This window comes from Bidens hawaiensis, unplaced genomic scaffold, assembly GCF_021521415.1.
Source record: "Bidens hawaiensis isolate Kalapana, Puna unplaced genomic scaffold, B.hawaiensis_p1.1 tig00045515_1, whole genome shotgun sequence".
Classification (NCBI taxonomy): domain Eukaryota; kingdom Viridiplantae; phylum Streptophyta; class Magnoliopsida; order Asterales; family Asteraceae; genus Bidens; species Bidens hawaiensis.
The window spans coordinates 82566-98488 of record NW_027498111.1 but is presented as its reverse complement, the minus strand read 5'-3'; the positions used below and the strand labels follow the sequence as shown (position 1 = coordinate 98488).

At 35.3% G+C, this 15923-nt stretch overlaps 2 protein-coding genes across 2 annotated transcripts; one reads left to right on the top strand and one right to left on the bottom strand.

Moving 5' to 3' along the window:
• Window positions 1-1183: 1183 nt before the first annotated feature.
• Window positions 1184-5690, top strand: LOC143595764 (uncharacterized). Its single transcript, XM_077074702.1, has 5 exons — window positions 1184-1708; window positions 2224-2614; window positions 2716-3298; window positions 3958-4174; window positions 5005-5690. The coding sequence occupies exons 1-5, from the start codon at window positions 1538-1540 to the stop codon at window positions 5677-5679; spliced, it is 2037 nt and encodes a 678-aa protein (XP_076930817.1). The 5' UTR covers window positions 1184-1537; the 3' UTR covers window positions 5680-5690.
• A 1337-nt stretch (window positions 5691-7027) lies between these two features.
• On the bottom strand, window positions 7028-7624 carry LOC143595765 (putative histone H2A.3). Its single transcript, XM_077074703.1, has 2 exons — window positions 7427-7624; window positions 7028-7313 (listed from the first exon to the last, which is right to left on the bottom strand). Exons 1-2 carry the CDS (start codon window positions 7616-7618, stop codon window positions 7098-7100), a joined length of 408 nt encoding a protein of 135 aa, XP_076930818.1. The 5' UTR covers window positions 7619-7624; the 3' UTR covers window positions 7028-7097.
• Window positions 7625-15923: the final 8299 nt, after the last annotated feature.

The following is a 15923-nucleotide window of genomic DNA, read 5'->3' as shown; positions in this document are numbered from 1 at the left end:
GGTGTGCACAACATTGATATGAGAGGGTGAAACATCATTACATATTAATCTACCAACTATATCTAACATACGTGGTGTTAAATTGTTAGAGATTAAACACAATAACTGTAATCTTATTGAAATGACAACACTAGCGAATTTCACTTCCATTCTATTATAACATGAAGAACTTTATATTTACACCAACACGAGTTAAGAAAGTAAATCTTGTAATTATATATTTCCTAAATAGATAACAAAATGTTATTAAGACTTATAGATCATATATTATTAACTTAACTTATCAAAGGAATTTCACTTCCATTCTATTATAGCATGAAAGAATGTAACATGGTCAGCTATTGGGATTAGCTCGGTAGCGAATATAAAAAATTTGGAGAAATATCGTTATCATATCGATCCCGAAACTTTAAAACGTAATTCTTATAGTTAATTTATTTTTGTAGAGGTAGGGTATTAAACCCACCACCTAGCCAAGTATAACACTCAAGCCCAGCCTTATTAGAATGTTGGGCGGGTCAGACGGCGGATATAAATTCCTTACGTCAGGCGTAGTACAAGGCGCCAAAGTTATATCTCAATATAATATACATTTAGTGGCACAAAAGTTTCATAAACATGGGACAAAAAGATATTAATTACATAACCAATGGGGATTGGACAGCACATAAAGAACGGTACAAATAATACATTATGTCCTTGTCAAATGGCCATGATGTCCACTAACTTTCACCAACCTCCACGATCTCACGGGTGGAGAATATTATTGGTGGAAAAACCTGACAAGGTAGTGAACCATACTCTCTCTCTCCTCCGGCTATAAATACCAAAGGACCTCCAAATGGTAAAGGATATACATTCTCATACTATCACTATTAATACATTATATTTCGTACTACCAAGTACTGATTCTCATGCCAGATGGTGGTTACGAGAGAATCCCTCTCTTTCCTCGTAACGAGCTCATGGTGTTCTGTTTTGCAGGATATACTCATATGCGCCAAAAAGGTTTTATAACTCATCGTGGGAAATACTTACCCAAATCCCTCGAACTAACGTGTTAAACCTCGAAGGATTTGTGTTTCTTCAATTTCCTAAATGGATAATATAATAAAGTTTTCAAAAGTATATTTTGTTAACTTTAGCTTAACCGATTAATAATTTGTATACCCATGACCCATGTAGGAAGCATAAAGAAATGCACGGCAAAAAGGAAAACGGGAGAAAACGATCGACGGATTCCGACCGTTAATTTATGCTTTCCCCGTCAACGACCACCGTTGCCATAACCACGACCGCCGTGGGGTTTTACTTTTTTTTTTGGTAACATTGCGGACGTGAAGAAGAACGTAAATTGAGCGGGAAAGGCCGTTAATTGATCATTTTTATTGTTAAATTAGACAAATTGAGGTCCAATTTAGGTTTTTTCTTGCTGGACAACAAAGAATTTGAACCCTAGTTTTGGATTATTTCTTAACAAAACCTTAATTGGCGATGATCTGGGGTGATGTTCTTTTGGTTGAGATGATTCGAATTCATGTTTCAGGAAAGAATGCGCGCCAAAGGGCTGGTTTCAATCATGTCAGTAGTTATTATTATTCTATTTTCCCCTTTGGCAGAAGCTACAGCTGTAGTAGTAGTAGATTCAGACACAGATCACCAAAAACCAACTCTTGATTGGGATGATGAACCAATGGATCATGACACGGTATTACTCATACTTTGAGCTTCATTTATATTTTAGCATCTACATCATAATCAAATATTAGTGCCCACCATGTGTTTGTGAAAATGCCCGAATAGACAAACTTATTTGATACTCTACCAAACGACGTTACATGCAAATCAATTCGCATAAGAATTTGGTGCTGGTTTAATGATCTTAGTTTCTTTAGTAGTTTCAAACCAGTCTACTTTTATTCTACATTTGCATGTAACAAATAAAGGTTACGGATTAGAGATCTTTATGCATATGAATTTCAAAAAAATTACTAAACAACAATTATTCTAGAACTTTAATCAATGTCTCCATCTGAGATTCTCTTATGCATCTTATAAACTTTCTTAAATTGCCTTTTAATGATTATATACGGCCTGTATAGCAGGTTAATCATATTACTGTTTGTTTGCGTTTTAATTGCATGTAATGGCTACCATCTTAAACTCAAATCTTGTGCTGAAATTTGCCGGTTGTTAAGATCTGATGAAGTTGGTTACCTGCAGGCAGAACTCTTATGGGTGAACTGTGGAGTGGAAATGGGTTACTCCATGGAAGATTTCCAAGACCCTCATGTCAAGAAAACCATACTAGACTGCTTAAGAGATAAACGTGTCGTGTTAACAAAATCCAGAAAAGATAAACTTACTAGAAAGTGGTATGTAGAGTATTTGGTGTCTTTTATACACAAACCAAATGACCCTTCTGGAAGACGCAGGTTAGGTGAAACCGTTAGCCAAGGAACAGTTATTGTTGTTGTAGTCATTACTGCAGTTGTCACACTTTGTGTTGCTGGCCTTCTTTTTTACTGTTACATTAGGAATTTTGGTGTTGCTGGCACTCAAAATGACGAAAAGACCCTTCTCAGGTCAAGTATGGGCAAGAATTCAACTGGTGGTACATAATAACATAAACCATATGCTATTTAGCCTATATTCATTCATACGTGTTTCTATATTGGTTTCTTTTTCTAAGATGGGTCGGGTTAAAACGTTTAGGTGGTTCAAAGAAGTCGGAAGGTAAAGGTGGAAATATAGAGGAGCAGATGGATGCACAAGTCAATGTTGATACTGGGCCCCACGTGAAGGCGGCTCTGGATCCTAATATGCACCCGCAGGCTGGAAGGGTGCAATCGTCATTAAGACATACTTTGAAGCCGAGAGCTGCAAGGGCAGAATCGTCTTTACGCCCTACTCGAAAGATGGAAATTTCTGTTCGGCCTTCGGGTGGAAAGACCGACTCTCATGTCGAAGGGGCAGAATCGTCTCCACTGCAACCGCCAGTCAATGTCGGTGTTTCTCCCGTTTCTTCTCCCGCTGCCGCTGCTGCCACCACCACAGCGGCTCCTATTTCTCCTGCCATTGTTCCCCAAACTTTATCTCCGGTAGCCGCCGCCCCTTCCACCCCCAACCCACCGCCTCAAGTTGCAACTCCACCACCTCCAGCGCCACAAACAGCAACTCAACCACCTCCTGTGTCACAAACAGCAACTCAACCAACTCCAATGCCACAAACAGCAACTCAACCACCTCCTGTGTCACAAACAGCAGCTCAACCAACTCCAGTGCCACAAACAGCAACGCAACCACCATCAACACCTACTAGAGGAGCACCACCGCCACCGCCACCTACTGGAAGAGGAGCACCGCCTCCGCCACCACCAAAACCTGGAGGAAATATAAGTGGGCCCGGCCCCCCACCGCCACCTCGACAACTGGGTGCAAGCATCAGACCACCACGTCGTTGAGGTGCAGGTCCCGATCCAGCTGAGGCTTCTAAAGCTCGGTTAAAACCGTTCTTCTGGGATAAAGTTATGGCTAAACCCGATCAACAAATGGTTTGGGATAAGATTAAATCAGGATCATTTCAGTAAGTTGTTTTCTTCTCACTGTTTTAAAAATCTAATCATCTTTATGTAAACTTGGTTATATTAAGAAATCTCATAATAATCTCTAGGTTTAATGAAGAAATGATTGAAAGTTTATTTGGTTATCAAGCACCGGGAAAAGACAATCAAGACACAAAAACCGCTCCAGCAAAAGAACAACTAACACATTTTGTTAAAATAATCGATCCAAAGAAAGCACAAAACTTGTCTATACTTTTAAAAGCTTTAAATGTGACCACAGAAGAAGTTACTGCTGCACTTATAGAAGGTAATTATTTCTCTCTTTACAATACTGTTGGATAAAGATTTTAAATTTATTGCTAATTTTGATCAGGAAATGAGCTGCCTATAGAAATAGTTCAAACTTAGCTAAAAATGGCTCCAACCTTGAAGAAGAAATGAAACTAAGGCTGTATGGTGGGGATCTTAGTAGGCTTGGACCGGCGGAAAGATTTTTGAAAGCACTGGTTGAAATACCTTTTGCGTTTAAAAGGCTTGAATCTCTGTTGTTCATGTGCACACTTCAAGATGAGGAAGAAAATATTAAAGAATCATTTGAAACTTTAGAGGTTAGACTTCGATTATTATAGCTGTCCGAGTGTCGGTTTCAATCTGGTCAAACAGGTTGAGTCACCTGTCAATCATAATGGGTCGTGTAACTAAGTTTGACCAGTTACTTAAGTACTTAACCCAACTGAGCACTCCTTTCCACCTCTGTAGTGTAGGAGTCTTTCGTGTTGGGTTGATGAGTTGGCTGGTTGAATTCTTCAACCTGTGCCGGACCCAACACATATATTTATTTGTGTTGTATCAAACCTACCTAAACTCTTGTCATGTTCCAGGTTGACCGGTTTAATGTTCATATGTTAATTTGAGTAAACACCTAGTGACCTGGTAACAAATTATTAAGCAATCAATTCCTCCATATCAATGACACATTTTTTTCTAACTGGTGTCGTAATAATTGTGTTTTGTTTTTATATCTCTGATGAATAAAGTTTTTGTAAGTTAAGAGTTGATAAAGATTTCAAAATAGAAAAGTAAATTAAGTTTTGAAAATTAATAGTTGAACGGAAAAACTGAATTAAAAAATTAGATTTTAAATTTTAACTCTTTTAAATAATTCCATCTTAAATTCAACTATAATTCTGTCAAGAACACTTCAACGAGTTGACTCGCTTATGAAACCTGACGGGGGTGGTTGACCTATCTTATGGATTCCGAAGTCCAAATATAATTCTTTTTAGAAACCTTAAACAGGTTAAATCATTTATTAAACGTGTCGTGTGTGGGTTGACCCTTATGGGTTCTAAAATCCAGATATAATTCTTTTTAGAACCCTTAAACGGGTTAACTCAATTATTAAACGTGTTATGTGTGGGCTTATTTATCTTAAAAGTTGGTTGGCCCTACGCCCCTACTTTTAAGAGGCGAAGGCATACGCGCAGTCCAAGCCGCCAAAGAGGGAAACAAAACCATCCCCAACATAGAAACCAAAGATCTAGATCCTTCCAATCCAGAAACAGAAGAACATTATTGCAGACTCGGGCTTGAGGTGGTCTCAGGTTTAAGTGATGAGCTTGAGAATGTAACAAAAGCAGCCATTATCGATGCAGACTCGTTAACAAGTTCTGTTTCTAAACTTGGAAGCGGGCTCATTAAGGCCCGTGAATCATTAAACACGGATATGAAGAACCTTGAACTGCAATCAGATGATGCAGAAGGCGATGAGTTTTGGATGATTTTAACTGCTTTTGTGGAGACTGCTGAGAAGGATGTTACATGGATGCAAGAAGAAGAAAAGAGGATAATGGCTCTGATTAAAAGTACAGCAGATTACTTTCATGGAAACTGTGGGAAAGATGAAGGGTTGAGATTGTTTACAGTTGTAAGAGATTTTTTGATTATTTTAGAAAAGGTTGTTAAAGAGGTTCAAGCTGCCCCAATCAAGCCACCAAAGAAGAAAGATTTAAGCGGAATCGATCAGAAAGATGTTGATTTGCAACTGGATCAAGCAGCAAGTGGCGATACAATGCCGCCATTGCCGCCCATCCCAACACGGACAGCAGAGTAGGTTTGACTGAATCAAATTATGTAAACATCTATCTTGGATTCAACAGCGAGTTTTCATTGAATTTAATAGTTATAGACATATAATTTAGTTGAAACCCTGGACATAATTAACTACTAAAAACACAGATTCAATACCAAAAACTAAGATCAAAACAAACCCTAATTCAAAACATACGCCTTCCTCCAAATCTAATTTCAAATGAGCTCTCCGTGTCGTCGAACTTGAAATATATGTATACAGAACTGGCATAATAATCACTAGGTTTAATGAGAAGATGATTGAGAGTTTATTAGGCTATCAAGCACCTGGAAAAGACGAAGATCAAGACATAAAAACCGCTGCAGCAAGATAACAGCAAACACATTTTGTTAAAATAACTATGCAATGAAAGCATAAAACTTGACTTCTTTCAAAAGCTTTAAATGTTACCACATGAGAAGTTTCTGCTGCACTTATAGAAGGTAATTATTTCCCTCTTTACAATATTGTTGGATAAAGATATAAAATTTATTGCTGATTTTGAACAGGAATTGAGCTGCCAATAGAAATAGTTCAAGCTTTGCTGAAAATGGCGCCAATTAGTGAAGAACTGAAACTAAGGTTGTATGGTGGGAATCTTTGACCTTTTGTAGGCTTATGAAAGCTTTTGCAGAAATACCTCATGCGTTTAAAAGGCCTGAGTCGTCATTGTTCATGTGTAAAACTTCAAGATGAGGAAGGTATTAGCTACTTAAAGAATCATTTGAAACTCTAGGTTAGACTTCACAGTTACTATTGTTCTGTTTCAACCCGGTTAAACAAGTCGATTCACAGCTCAGTTGGGACGAGTCTTTTATAATACTTACATGTTACTTAATCCAACTGGCCCGACCTTCACGCCTTTGCAGTCTAGATGTGTCAAGTATTACAGGTCTGCGGGTTACCAACAAATATTTATCCGTGTCATGTGTAGTTCATGTCCTGTTTTGGAACTGCAATCAGATGATGCAGAAGGTGAAGAAAACAGGTTAACAGTTCTGATAAAAGCTCAGCGGAATATTTTCATGGGAAAGATTAAGGATTGAGAATACTTTGGTTGTGAGAGATTATCTTAGAAAAAATTCAGGCTGCTCCAATTAAGCCACCAAAGCAAAAATTACAAGAGGCGGTACAGATAAAAAAAGATGATAACTTGCAACTGGATCAAGTAGCAAACAACCGTTCAACAACATAAGTGGAGTAGGTTTGATTAAATAACATTATGTAAACTTCAATCTTGAATTCAACACAAAGATGATTTTCATAGAATTTAATAGTTATAGACATAATCTAGCCGAAACCCTAACTACAATAACTACTAAAAAACACAGACTCAGTGCCCAAAAACAAGATCACAACCACCCCTAAATTTCCAAACACAAGCCTTCTTCCAAATCCCTCTATTCATCATCAGCAGCAGCCGACTTCGAAGACCCAGCCGCCTTCTTCGGCAACAACAGGTTATGAATGTTCGGCATCACACCGCCATTAGCAATGGTGACATCACCAAGCAGCTTACTGAGCTCTTCATCATTTCTAACCGCCAATTGAATATGTCTCGGCACAATTCTAGTCTTCTTGTTATCCCTCGCAGCATTTCCAGCCAATTCAAGCACCTGAAAGAAATCAATTTCACAATTAATAAAAAAAACCTAATTTAACCAAACCCTAGAAACCCTAATTGAAAATTTTCAATTAACGAGATGTGGAGAGTGAAAATGAAGCTTACTTCGGCGGCAAGGTATTCAAGCACGGCGGCGAGGTAGACCGGCGCGCCGGCGCCGACACGCTCGGCGTACTTGCCGGCTTTCAAGAACCGAGCGATACGGCCGACGGGAAACTGAAGACCGGCTTTGCTACTCCGTGAAGTGGCCTTCTTGGCGACTCCTGAGGATGCTAGGGTTTTGCCTCTTCCAGCCATTGGTTGATTCCGAAACGGAGAAAATATGGTAATAATAAGAGATGGGTAAAAGGTGGATGTGGAGAATTAATAAAGGGTTTGGTTTGTATATATAGTAGTTTGAGGGAGGTGTTTTGGCCAATAGGAATGAAGTGGGCGGATCGTGGATTATGGCCGTTGGATGGAGTTAGATCTGCGTTGGAGATTGGTTTGCTTTTGTTGTCTTCTTTCTCCGTGAATATATAATATATAATTATTATTAAATTAAATATTAATTTCTTTGTCTGACAGTTAATTTAAATTATTTATTTATTAGTTGAAAATTCCATGATGAAATTTATCATAGACGAGAAAAGGTTGATCCAGAAGAAACTAAAATCAACTTAAGCTCGCAATTAAAATTAGTTCATCGAAAAAAAACCCTAATGTAGAGGAAAGTTGATTTAGAAGAAGCTCAAATGTTGATTCAAGAGTTTGTTAGATTTAAGGATTTGTTTATAACTAACTAGGTTATACGGGCCGAATATTTAAGACTTTTAATTTGGTTTCCAAGCATCCTTTAACCGCAATGCAAGTTTTTGATAAAAGTCAAATTTGGTTACTGAAATGGTTCATTTCTAGATGTGGGTCAAACGTGTTTTGTTGACCTACCAAGTGCAAACTCAAAGTTTTCTTGAACATCTACAATATAAGTTTTCTAAGACCTTTTTACAAAAAGAATATACGCAAACTGATCAAGAGCAACACCTGATCAAAATATAAAGTCTTATAATAAAATAAAGGCGGTGTCACCACCTCTTGGACCAAAACGCCCACGCTAACAGGCACATGAAGGGCACCTCCTTTCACTAGCTGCAGTTTTCAAAAACTTGTTGATGCTTAGGGACTGCAAACATGGAAACAAAATTAACATATGCACCAAAGGTGAGTACACAGGTTGAGCCATTTTAATTATATATGTCATAAGTTTTTAAAAGTATCGTGCATCACATAAACGAGGACAAAAAATAGCCTATAAATATTCAATAAAAACATAGTTTTTACATTAAAGTTTAATGCGCTATTTACATTAAAGTCAGTTTCAGCAATTAAGTAACATCATTAAAATTCAATCGTCACATGAAACAACACATCTGACATGATATTTGTAACATACCCAAAATTTCGATCCAAATTTTTACAACTTAGAAAAGTTGAGGGATCAAAAATAATCTCAAGATAAGTAATGAGAAAATATTAAATAAGGAATTATGAGAAAAATAAGGAAATAAAAATATTTCATAAGTTAAGTTTACTTACATGAAAAAAAATTCCATCCCACATTGGAAGATGTAAGAAAGTGGAAGCATTCCGCTGATGTATAAATATGAAATCCATCCCACATGGAAAATGGTAAAGAAATGGAAACTCTTTATAAGGAAGAGATTTTTCATTGTAATATTCTTTTATGAATACCATGCACTAAGTGGTCCTAGCGGAGGGTGTGTAGCACCCAACGCGCTCGGGCTTGGGCGACGGCGAGGGGCGTTGGGCGCAATGTGGCGATTTGATGGCGCACTTCGCACGCACGCATCGCCGCGAGCCGCTTTAAGAGCCGCCTTAGTATTTTTGGACAACGAGAATTAGACCAGAAGTGACAAGCTACAAAAGATAAAGGACTGAAAACGAAAATGTTTTGGACAAAAATCTACTAAGGATCAAGTATCCAAATCTGTTATGTGAGGTAAGGTGCTGACTTGATAATGACAATTGTATAAGCATGAGATTAATGAACACAAAGGTTTGATCACGAGGGAAAAAGCCCTTAACCAAGATAGTCTTACTTCGGTCAAAACTTATCGAGATAATCTTTGAAGAAATGACGTCGGTCAAGGATTAATAAGCTAATCTTTGGTCAAGTCACTTCACTCAAGGATCAACAAGGTAACCTTTGGTCGATGAGTATATGATTATCGTGGTCTCCGGCACAAAAAACCCCCGGACGGTGAAAACTATCACCGTTGACTATATTAATAAACAAAAGGTGGTTACAAATGCGGTGGAGTTGTTGATCAACGATTACAAACGAGCTAAGTGTGTGTGAGATTACAGAGAATTTGTGAGCTAAAATCTGCAGTAGTAAAGCTAGTGAACCGTGTGTGTCCTAGGGTTGATCACAACTCAAATATTTATAAAGGAAAAATAAAATAACTAACTAACAATAACTCCTAAAAATCCGCAAGTCCTCCACTAGCCACTCCCATCACTTTGACCACGTGCCATAGAAGTCCAGTAGCGAAATAAGTGGAAGAATAAGTCTAGGAGCCGTTAATGTTGATAAATATCAACATTCATATGAGAACCAACCGTTAACAGCACCAAATACCGAGGATCCATAATCCTGACATAGCTCTGAAACTCTTTAGAAGGATAATTGATCCAGACACGTCTTCAAGAATAACATATCCTCAGTACTCAGTTATTTGTGACACAACAAGAAGTCCTATAAATCCACCACTTCTCCCACTAAACGTGTTACAACCATTTGACCACGTGTTTGACAAGTTCAATAGCGAGATATCCGGTGGAATAAGTTTTGGAGCCGTTATACTTATTAAATAACAACCTACACACAAGAAACAATTGTTATTAATACCAAGTACTGAGGACCACTGATCCTGACAGGATCTGTCTAAGGATAACTGATCCAAGAACATATGTCAGGATAAGTATTCACAGTGTCAAATTTCCGTGTCCTAAAAACGAGGGTGTTATGTACGTAGTAATATTCATGTTTCAAATGATTAAACCGTTACACTTGAGTCGTACATAAAAGCATACCACTTACCATCAACTTCTTTCTATCAAAAGCAAATTTAAACTTGACATTTGGCACTAGTGCTTTAACTTTACTATATAACAAATCAAGAAAAATAATTGATAAATGACAATATAAACATTTATTATCTATATACCAAAAAAAACATATTGATGGAAATACTAAGAAAAACTTTATGAACAATAATGACAACCAAACCACATGGATGATTTGGTAAACTTTCTCTAAAAATTATAGTATTATGATCTTCTATTTAGGATATTTTAGTAATTTTATGTTACTCTAACAGAAATAATTAACGAAGTTAATGAATATGACTGAAATAACAAGAAAAATAAACCATGATAATGATAGTGCTAAAAGAAAACACTTTTTGAATGAAAATGATAAAAGAGACCAAACCCCAAAGACAATTAGTACAATTTACTTTATAAATTTATAGTGTAATTAGTTTTTATTTAGGGTATTTTAGGAACTTTACTTTAACTTAACATAATTAATTAGCGAAGTTTAGTGAATTGGACTAAAATAACAAGAAATAAAACCATGATGATGTAAGTAATAAAAAAACTTTTCAGACGTGTTAGAAATAGTTACCAAACCACATGAATGATTTTGAGAGCTTAATCACATATACAAGACAATGTGAAATTTGTTAATAATTTTTAAACTATCAAGGTAAGAACTTACATGAGATTATGGATGAGCAAGTGGTACCGTATATTGGTATCAAAATGAGCATTTTGTTACTGATACCAAAGTTTTAAATAAATCAGTATCGAGAAGTCAGTATTAGTGGCGATATTTATCGCATTTTTGTCTACGATACCAAAACCAAATTTTCAAAATATTTTACCAAGCTCATCCTTACTCATTGATACACCTAATAAATAAACATATTTGTAATTCTCATGTAAATATTCTTATAAAATAATTATCTTAGGATAACCCTATAATCTATATTATATGTATATTAAAACAAGATTTATTTCTATAAATAACATGGATTCACATAATTTTTTGTTTATAAAATAATTTAAAATTAAACTAAATAATTTTTTTCATAAATAACATGAATTATCATAATATATTTCCAACAAAATAATTCAAAGTTAAATTAAATAACACTCAACTTCTAGAATTTCTCTTTAATATAATAAATCAAAATTAAATTAAAATAACAACTTTCATCGGTTAAGTCGATTCCAAATACACTTCACACCAATTTTAGGCCAAACCTTAATTTTCACAACACACTATCTCCGCCTTCTTTACTTTTTGTTCTCTCCATCAAAAAACATTTAGCCCGGTTGTTAAGCCAACTACCATTCACACGACATTAGCTCTTGCTTTAGCACAATCATGGTCGATACATCAACTTGATGTCACTAATGCATTCTTACACGACACACTTAACGAGACTGTTTATATGTATCAACCTATGTGTTTTCGACATCAACATTATCCAGTTCATATATGTCTTCTTAAAAAGTCACCATATGGCCTCAAGCAAGCACCACATGTGTGGTAATGATTAACCGATTTTGTTTTTACAATGGGATTCGTACAAAGTAGACGTGACAACTCTTTATTTGCTTATTTATGTGGACGATATCATTCTTACCACGTCATCGGATCACTTACAAGTTACTTTAATGACAATAGTTGTTAATTTGCGTTTTTAACATCTACATTTCTCCTATAAAAGAAAAGTAGTTATTATTATTTATGTTGCAGCATATAAATTTGTGTACTTTATATTACTCAACTATTTGAAAAGATGTTTAAAACTTTTATCTCAATAGTAGGGCTATTCACGAACCGAACAAATTCTAGCTCATACTTGGTTTGGTTTGAAAGCGAGCTGAACCGAGCGGATTGAATTTAAAGAAGCGAGCGATATTTTGATGCTTAAACATGGTTTGGTTTGAAACCAAGCGGCTTGGTTCGGCTTGGTTCGGCTTGATTTCGTTCAAAGTTTTCAATTCTAAATTTCTAAAACTTCAAATATTATTAATTCAAGACTTTTAACTCTAAAATGTCAAAAATTCCAACTTTAAAATGTCTAAAACTCAAAGTTAACAACAAAACATATATAAAACGAGTAGCTAGGGTTTAAATTTAAACTCTAAAGTCAACAAAAAAAGATAAATTTTAAAAACCTACAAAAAAATAATATATTTAAACTCTAAAGTCAACACAAAAAAGATAAATTTTAAAAACCTACAAAAAAATAATATATTTTCATATATATATACATAAAATTTATATATAACACTAATAAATAATAAATAATTCGAGCAAAACAAATCGAAATAAACCGAGTGAGGCTTTGTTCGTGTTTGAGTTGTTTTTGAACCAAACCGAGCCGACATCAAACGAGCCATTTTCGAGCCAGCGACAAACACGCGGCGAGCAATTTAAAAAGCCCTACTCAATAGGAATAGGTTACTAAATTCAAGATCGTGGAAAATTATGTATTTGACATCTTATGCAAATCTTATAACAAGCATAAATACTTCTTAATATAAATTTCAAGATGGATTAGCTCTTGTAAATTTGCTTTGGCTTTTAGTTTAGATCTTAAAACTTTCTAAACTTCTTAACAATACATCTTATTAGTTTAAAATAAAGTAAATTGCTTGTAACTGAACCGAATGTTTGATGAACTGTTCGTAAACCGTTCGTCAGGAAGTTCGTTTATGTTTGTTTATTTAATAAACGAACGAACACGAACAAAAAAATTGTGGTCGTTTAATTAAATGAACGAATATGAACACATGCAGGGCCGGCCTTGGGGTGAGGCAAGGTGGTCGATGGCCACAGGCAGGGGCGGACCCACATAATTCTCATCGGGGTCCCGGGACACCAATGTTTTTTAAAAATTACTTAGATACGATATATTAAATTTTGTAAGGACCCCATAAAAATTAATACTTAGAACCCATACTATTAAGGTTAAACTAGTCTAGTGGAAAGTCCCTTGTTTTTTCTTTGAGAGGTTGCAGGTTCAAGCCTCACCATACCCAGTTTTTGTTGTTTTTTTAATATTCTAGTCAATATTAGTTATTTAGTTAGGGTATTTGTGTTTTTTCTTTAGTTTATCCCATATAACCATTATCACTTTAATTTATCCCATATAACCATTATCACCATGCAACATATATAATAACAACATGAGTTTTACATATACTTAAATTATTTATCTTGTGTATGTATATTATAATTAATCATTTATTTGTGTAAGAGTTAGTTTTTCATGTCCTGGTTATTCATGTAAGACCATATATATATAGCTTACGCTTATGTTTTTCGGGTATGAATAAAAATGAATTAAAAGTGTATGTTCTATCTAGTTTCTAATCTATATTCTTTCTACTTACCCGTTTCCAATGACACCATATTTTCGTGTTTTATTATGTTCCTCGTCTCGACCCGACCCGAATAACGACCGACCCAAAAATTTTGTAAACCGAAAAAATTGGGACCCCATTGGCAAAAAATCCTGGGTCCGCCACTGGCCACAGGCCAAACACCCGTTAGGCCCGGAATTTTTTTTTATAAATTATATTGTATTTTTATGAAATACGATATGCATATCTAATGTTTAAACCTAATTACATACCCAACAGTTTGGTCTAGTGGCAAAGGTTATAACCAAAAGGTTATGGGTTCAAGTCTCAGTTGACACATGTTTGATCCTTTTTTTATACAAAAGTTTTTTACACAACCCAAATTATAATCAAGTAAACCCATATAAAATTTAAATTGTTTAAACCCAACAAAATACTTCTTTTACTTAAGGCCCAAAAATATTTTCGCCTTCGGCTCAAATTTTAATGCTTTCTCAGAGCTGGCCCTGAACACATGTTTTGTTCGCTAATTTATGTTTGTGAACGTTCGTTTATTTATGTTCGTTTATGTATTAATAAAAAATAATTAAATAATATATGGATGAGTCATCTACTTAATGATTTTATATTTGTTAATTTGTGTCCATTTAAATGTTTTCATTTATGTGCGTTTATGTTTGTTTGTGTTCATTTACACTTGTCCATATATGTTCGTTTAACTCTGTTCAATTATGTTTGTTTAGATTTAAACAACCGAACTTAAACGAACACAAAATGTTCATAAGTAAACGAATATGAACATAAATATTTGTTCGATTAAGTATTTGTGTTCATTTAAAGTTTAATGAACGAATATGAGCATGCCCTTGTTCATGTTCGTTCGATTCGTTTACAGACTTTCATTATTCACACTGATGAATACATCGTTCTCAATCTCTATGCTCTGCCAAATTTATTTGTGTTCGTGAAAACATTCATTTCCTTAATGCATGTAACATCCAGCCCATCGTATCACCAATATTATCCGCCCACGAATAGCTCACGGGTTTATTTTTGGTTGCTCAGGTGAAGACTTCAGAGGAGGTCACCCATCCTACTAGTACTTCGCCTGAGCATAGGGGTGTGCATGAGTCGGTTTGGGCGGATTTAGGCCAAACCCATAACCATAACCATAACCAATATTTCGGTTAATAAATAATCATAACCATAAACGATCCGTTGTGGCGGTTTCGGTTAATCGGTTTTGAAAGTTATAACGATTCGGTTAACCATGACCAAAACAATATAATTTAGCCTAAAACTTTGGTACTAAATATTACCTAAAAAAATAAAAATAAAAATGACATGACTTCAACCAAATATATAATACATAATATTAATAATATATATTCAAACAAACGATAAATGGGTGAACTTTTTAGTAAAATTAAATCTTATAGTAAAAAATGAGAGCATTATTAGTTTATTACATTCTTTAATTTTCTTCAAATTATCAACGGGTTTATTTTTGGTTGCTCAGGTGAAGACTTCCGAGGAGGTCACACATCCTGCTAGTACTTTCGCCTGAGCATAGGGGTGTGCATGAGTCGGTTTGGGCGGGTTTAGGCCAAACCCATAACCATAACCAATATTTCGGTTAATAAATAACCACAACCATAAACGATCCGTTATGGCGGTTTCGGTTAATCGGTTTTGAAAGTTATAACGATTCGGTTAACCATGACCAAAACAATATAACTTAGCCTAAAACTTTGGTACTAAATGTTACCTAAAAAAATAAAAATAAAAATGATATGACTTCAACCAAATATATAATACATAATATTAATAATATATATTCAAACAAATGATAAATGGGTGAACTTTTTAGTAAAATTAAATATTATAGTAAAAAATGAGAGCATTATTAGTTTATTACATTCTTTAATTTTCTTCAAATTATCAACGGGTTTATTTTTGGTTGCTCAGGTGAAGACTTCAGAGGAGGTCACCCATCTTGCTAGTACTTTCGCCTGAGCATAGGGGTGTGCATGAGTCGGTTTGGGCGGGTTTAGGCCAAACCCATAACCATAACCAATATTTCGGTTAATAAATAACCATAACCATAAACGATCCGTTATGGCGGTTTCGGTTAATCGGTTTTGAAAGTTATAAC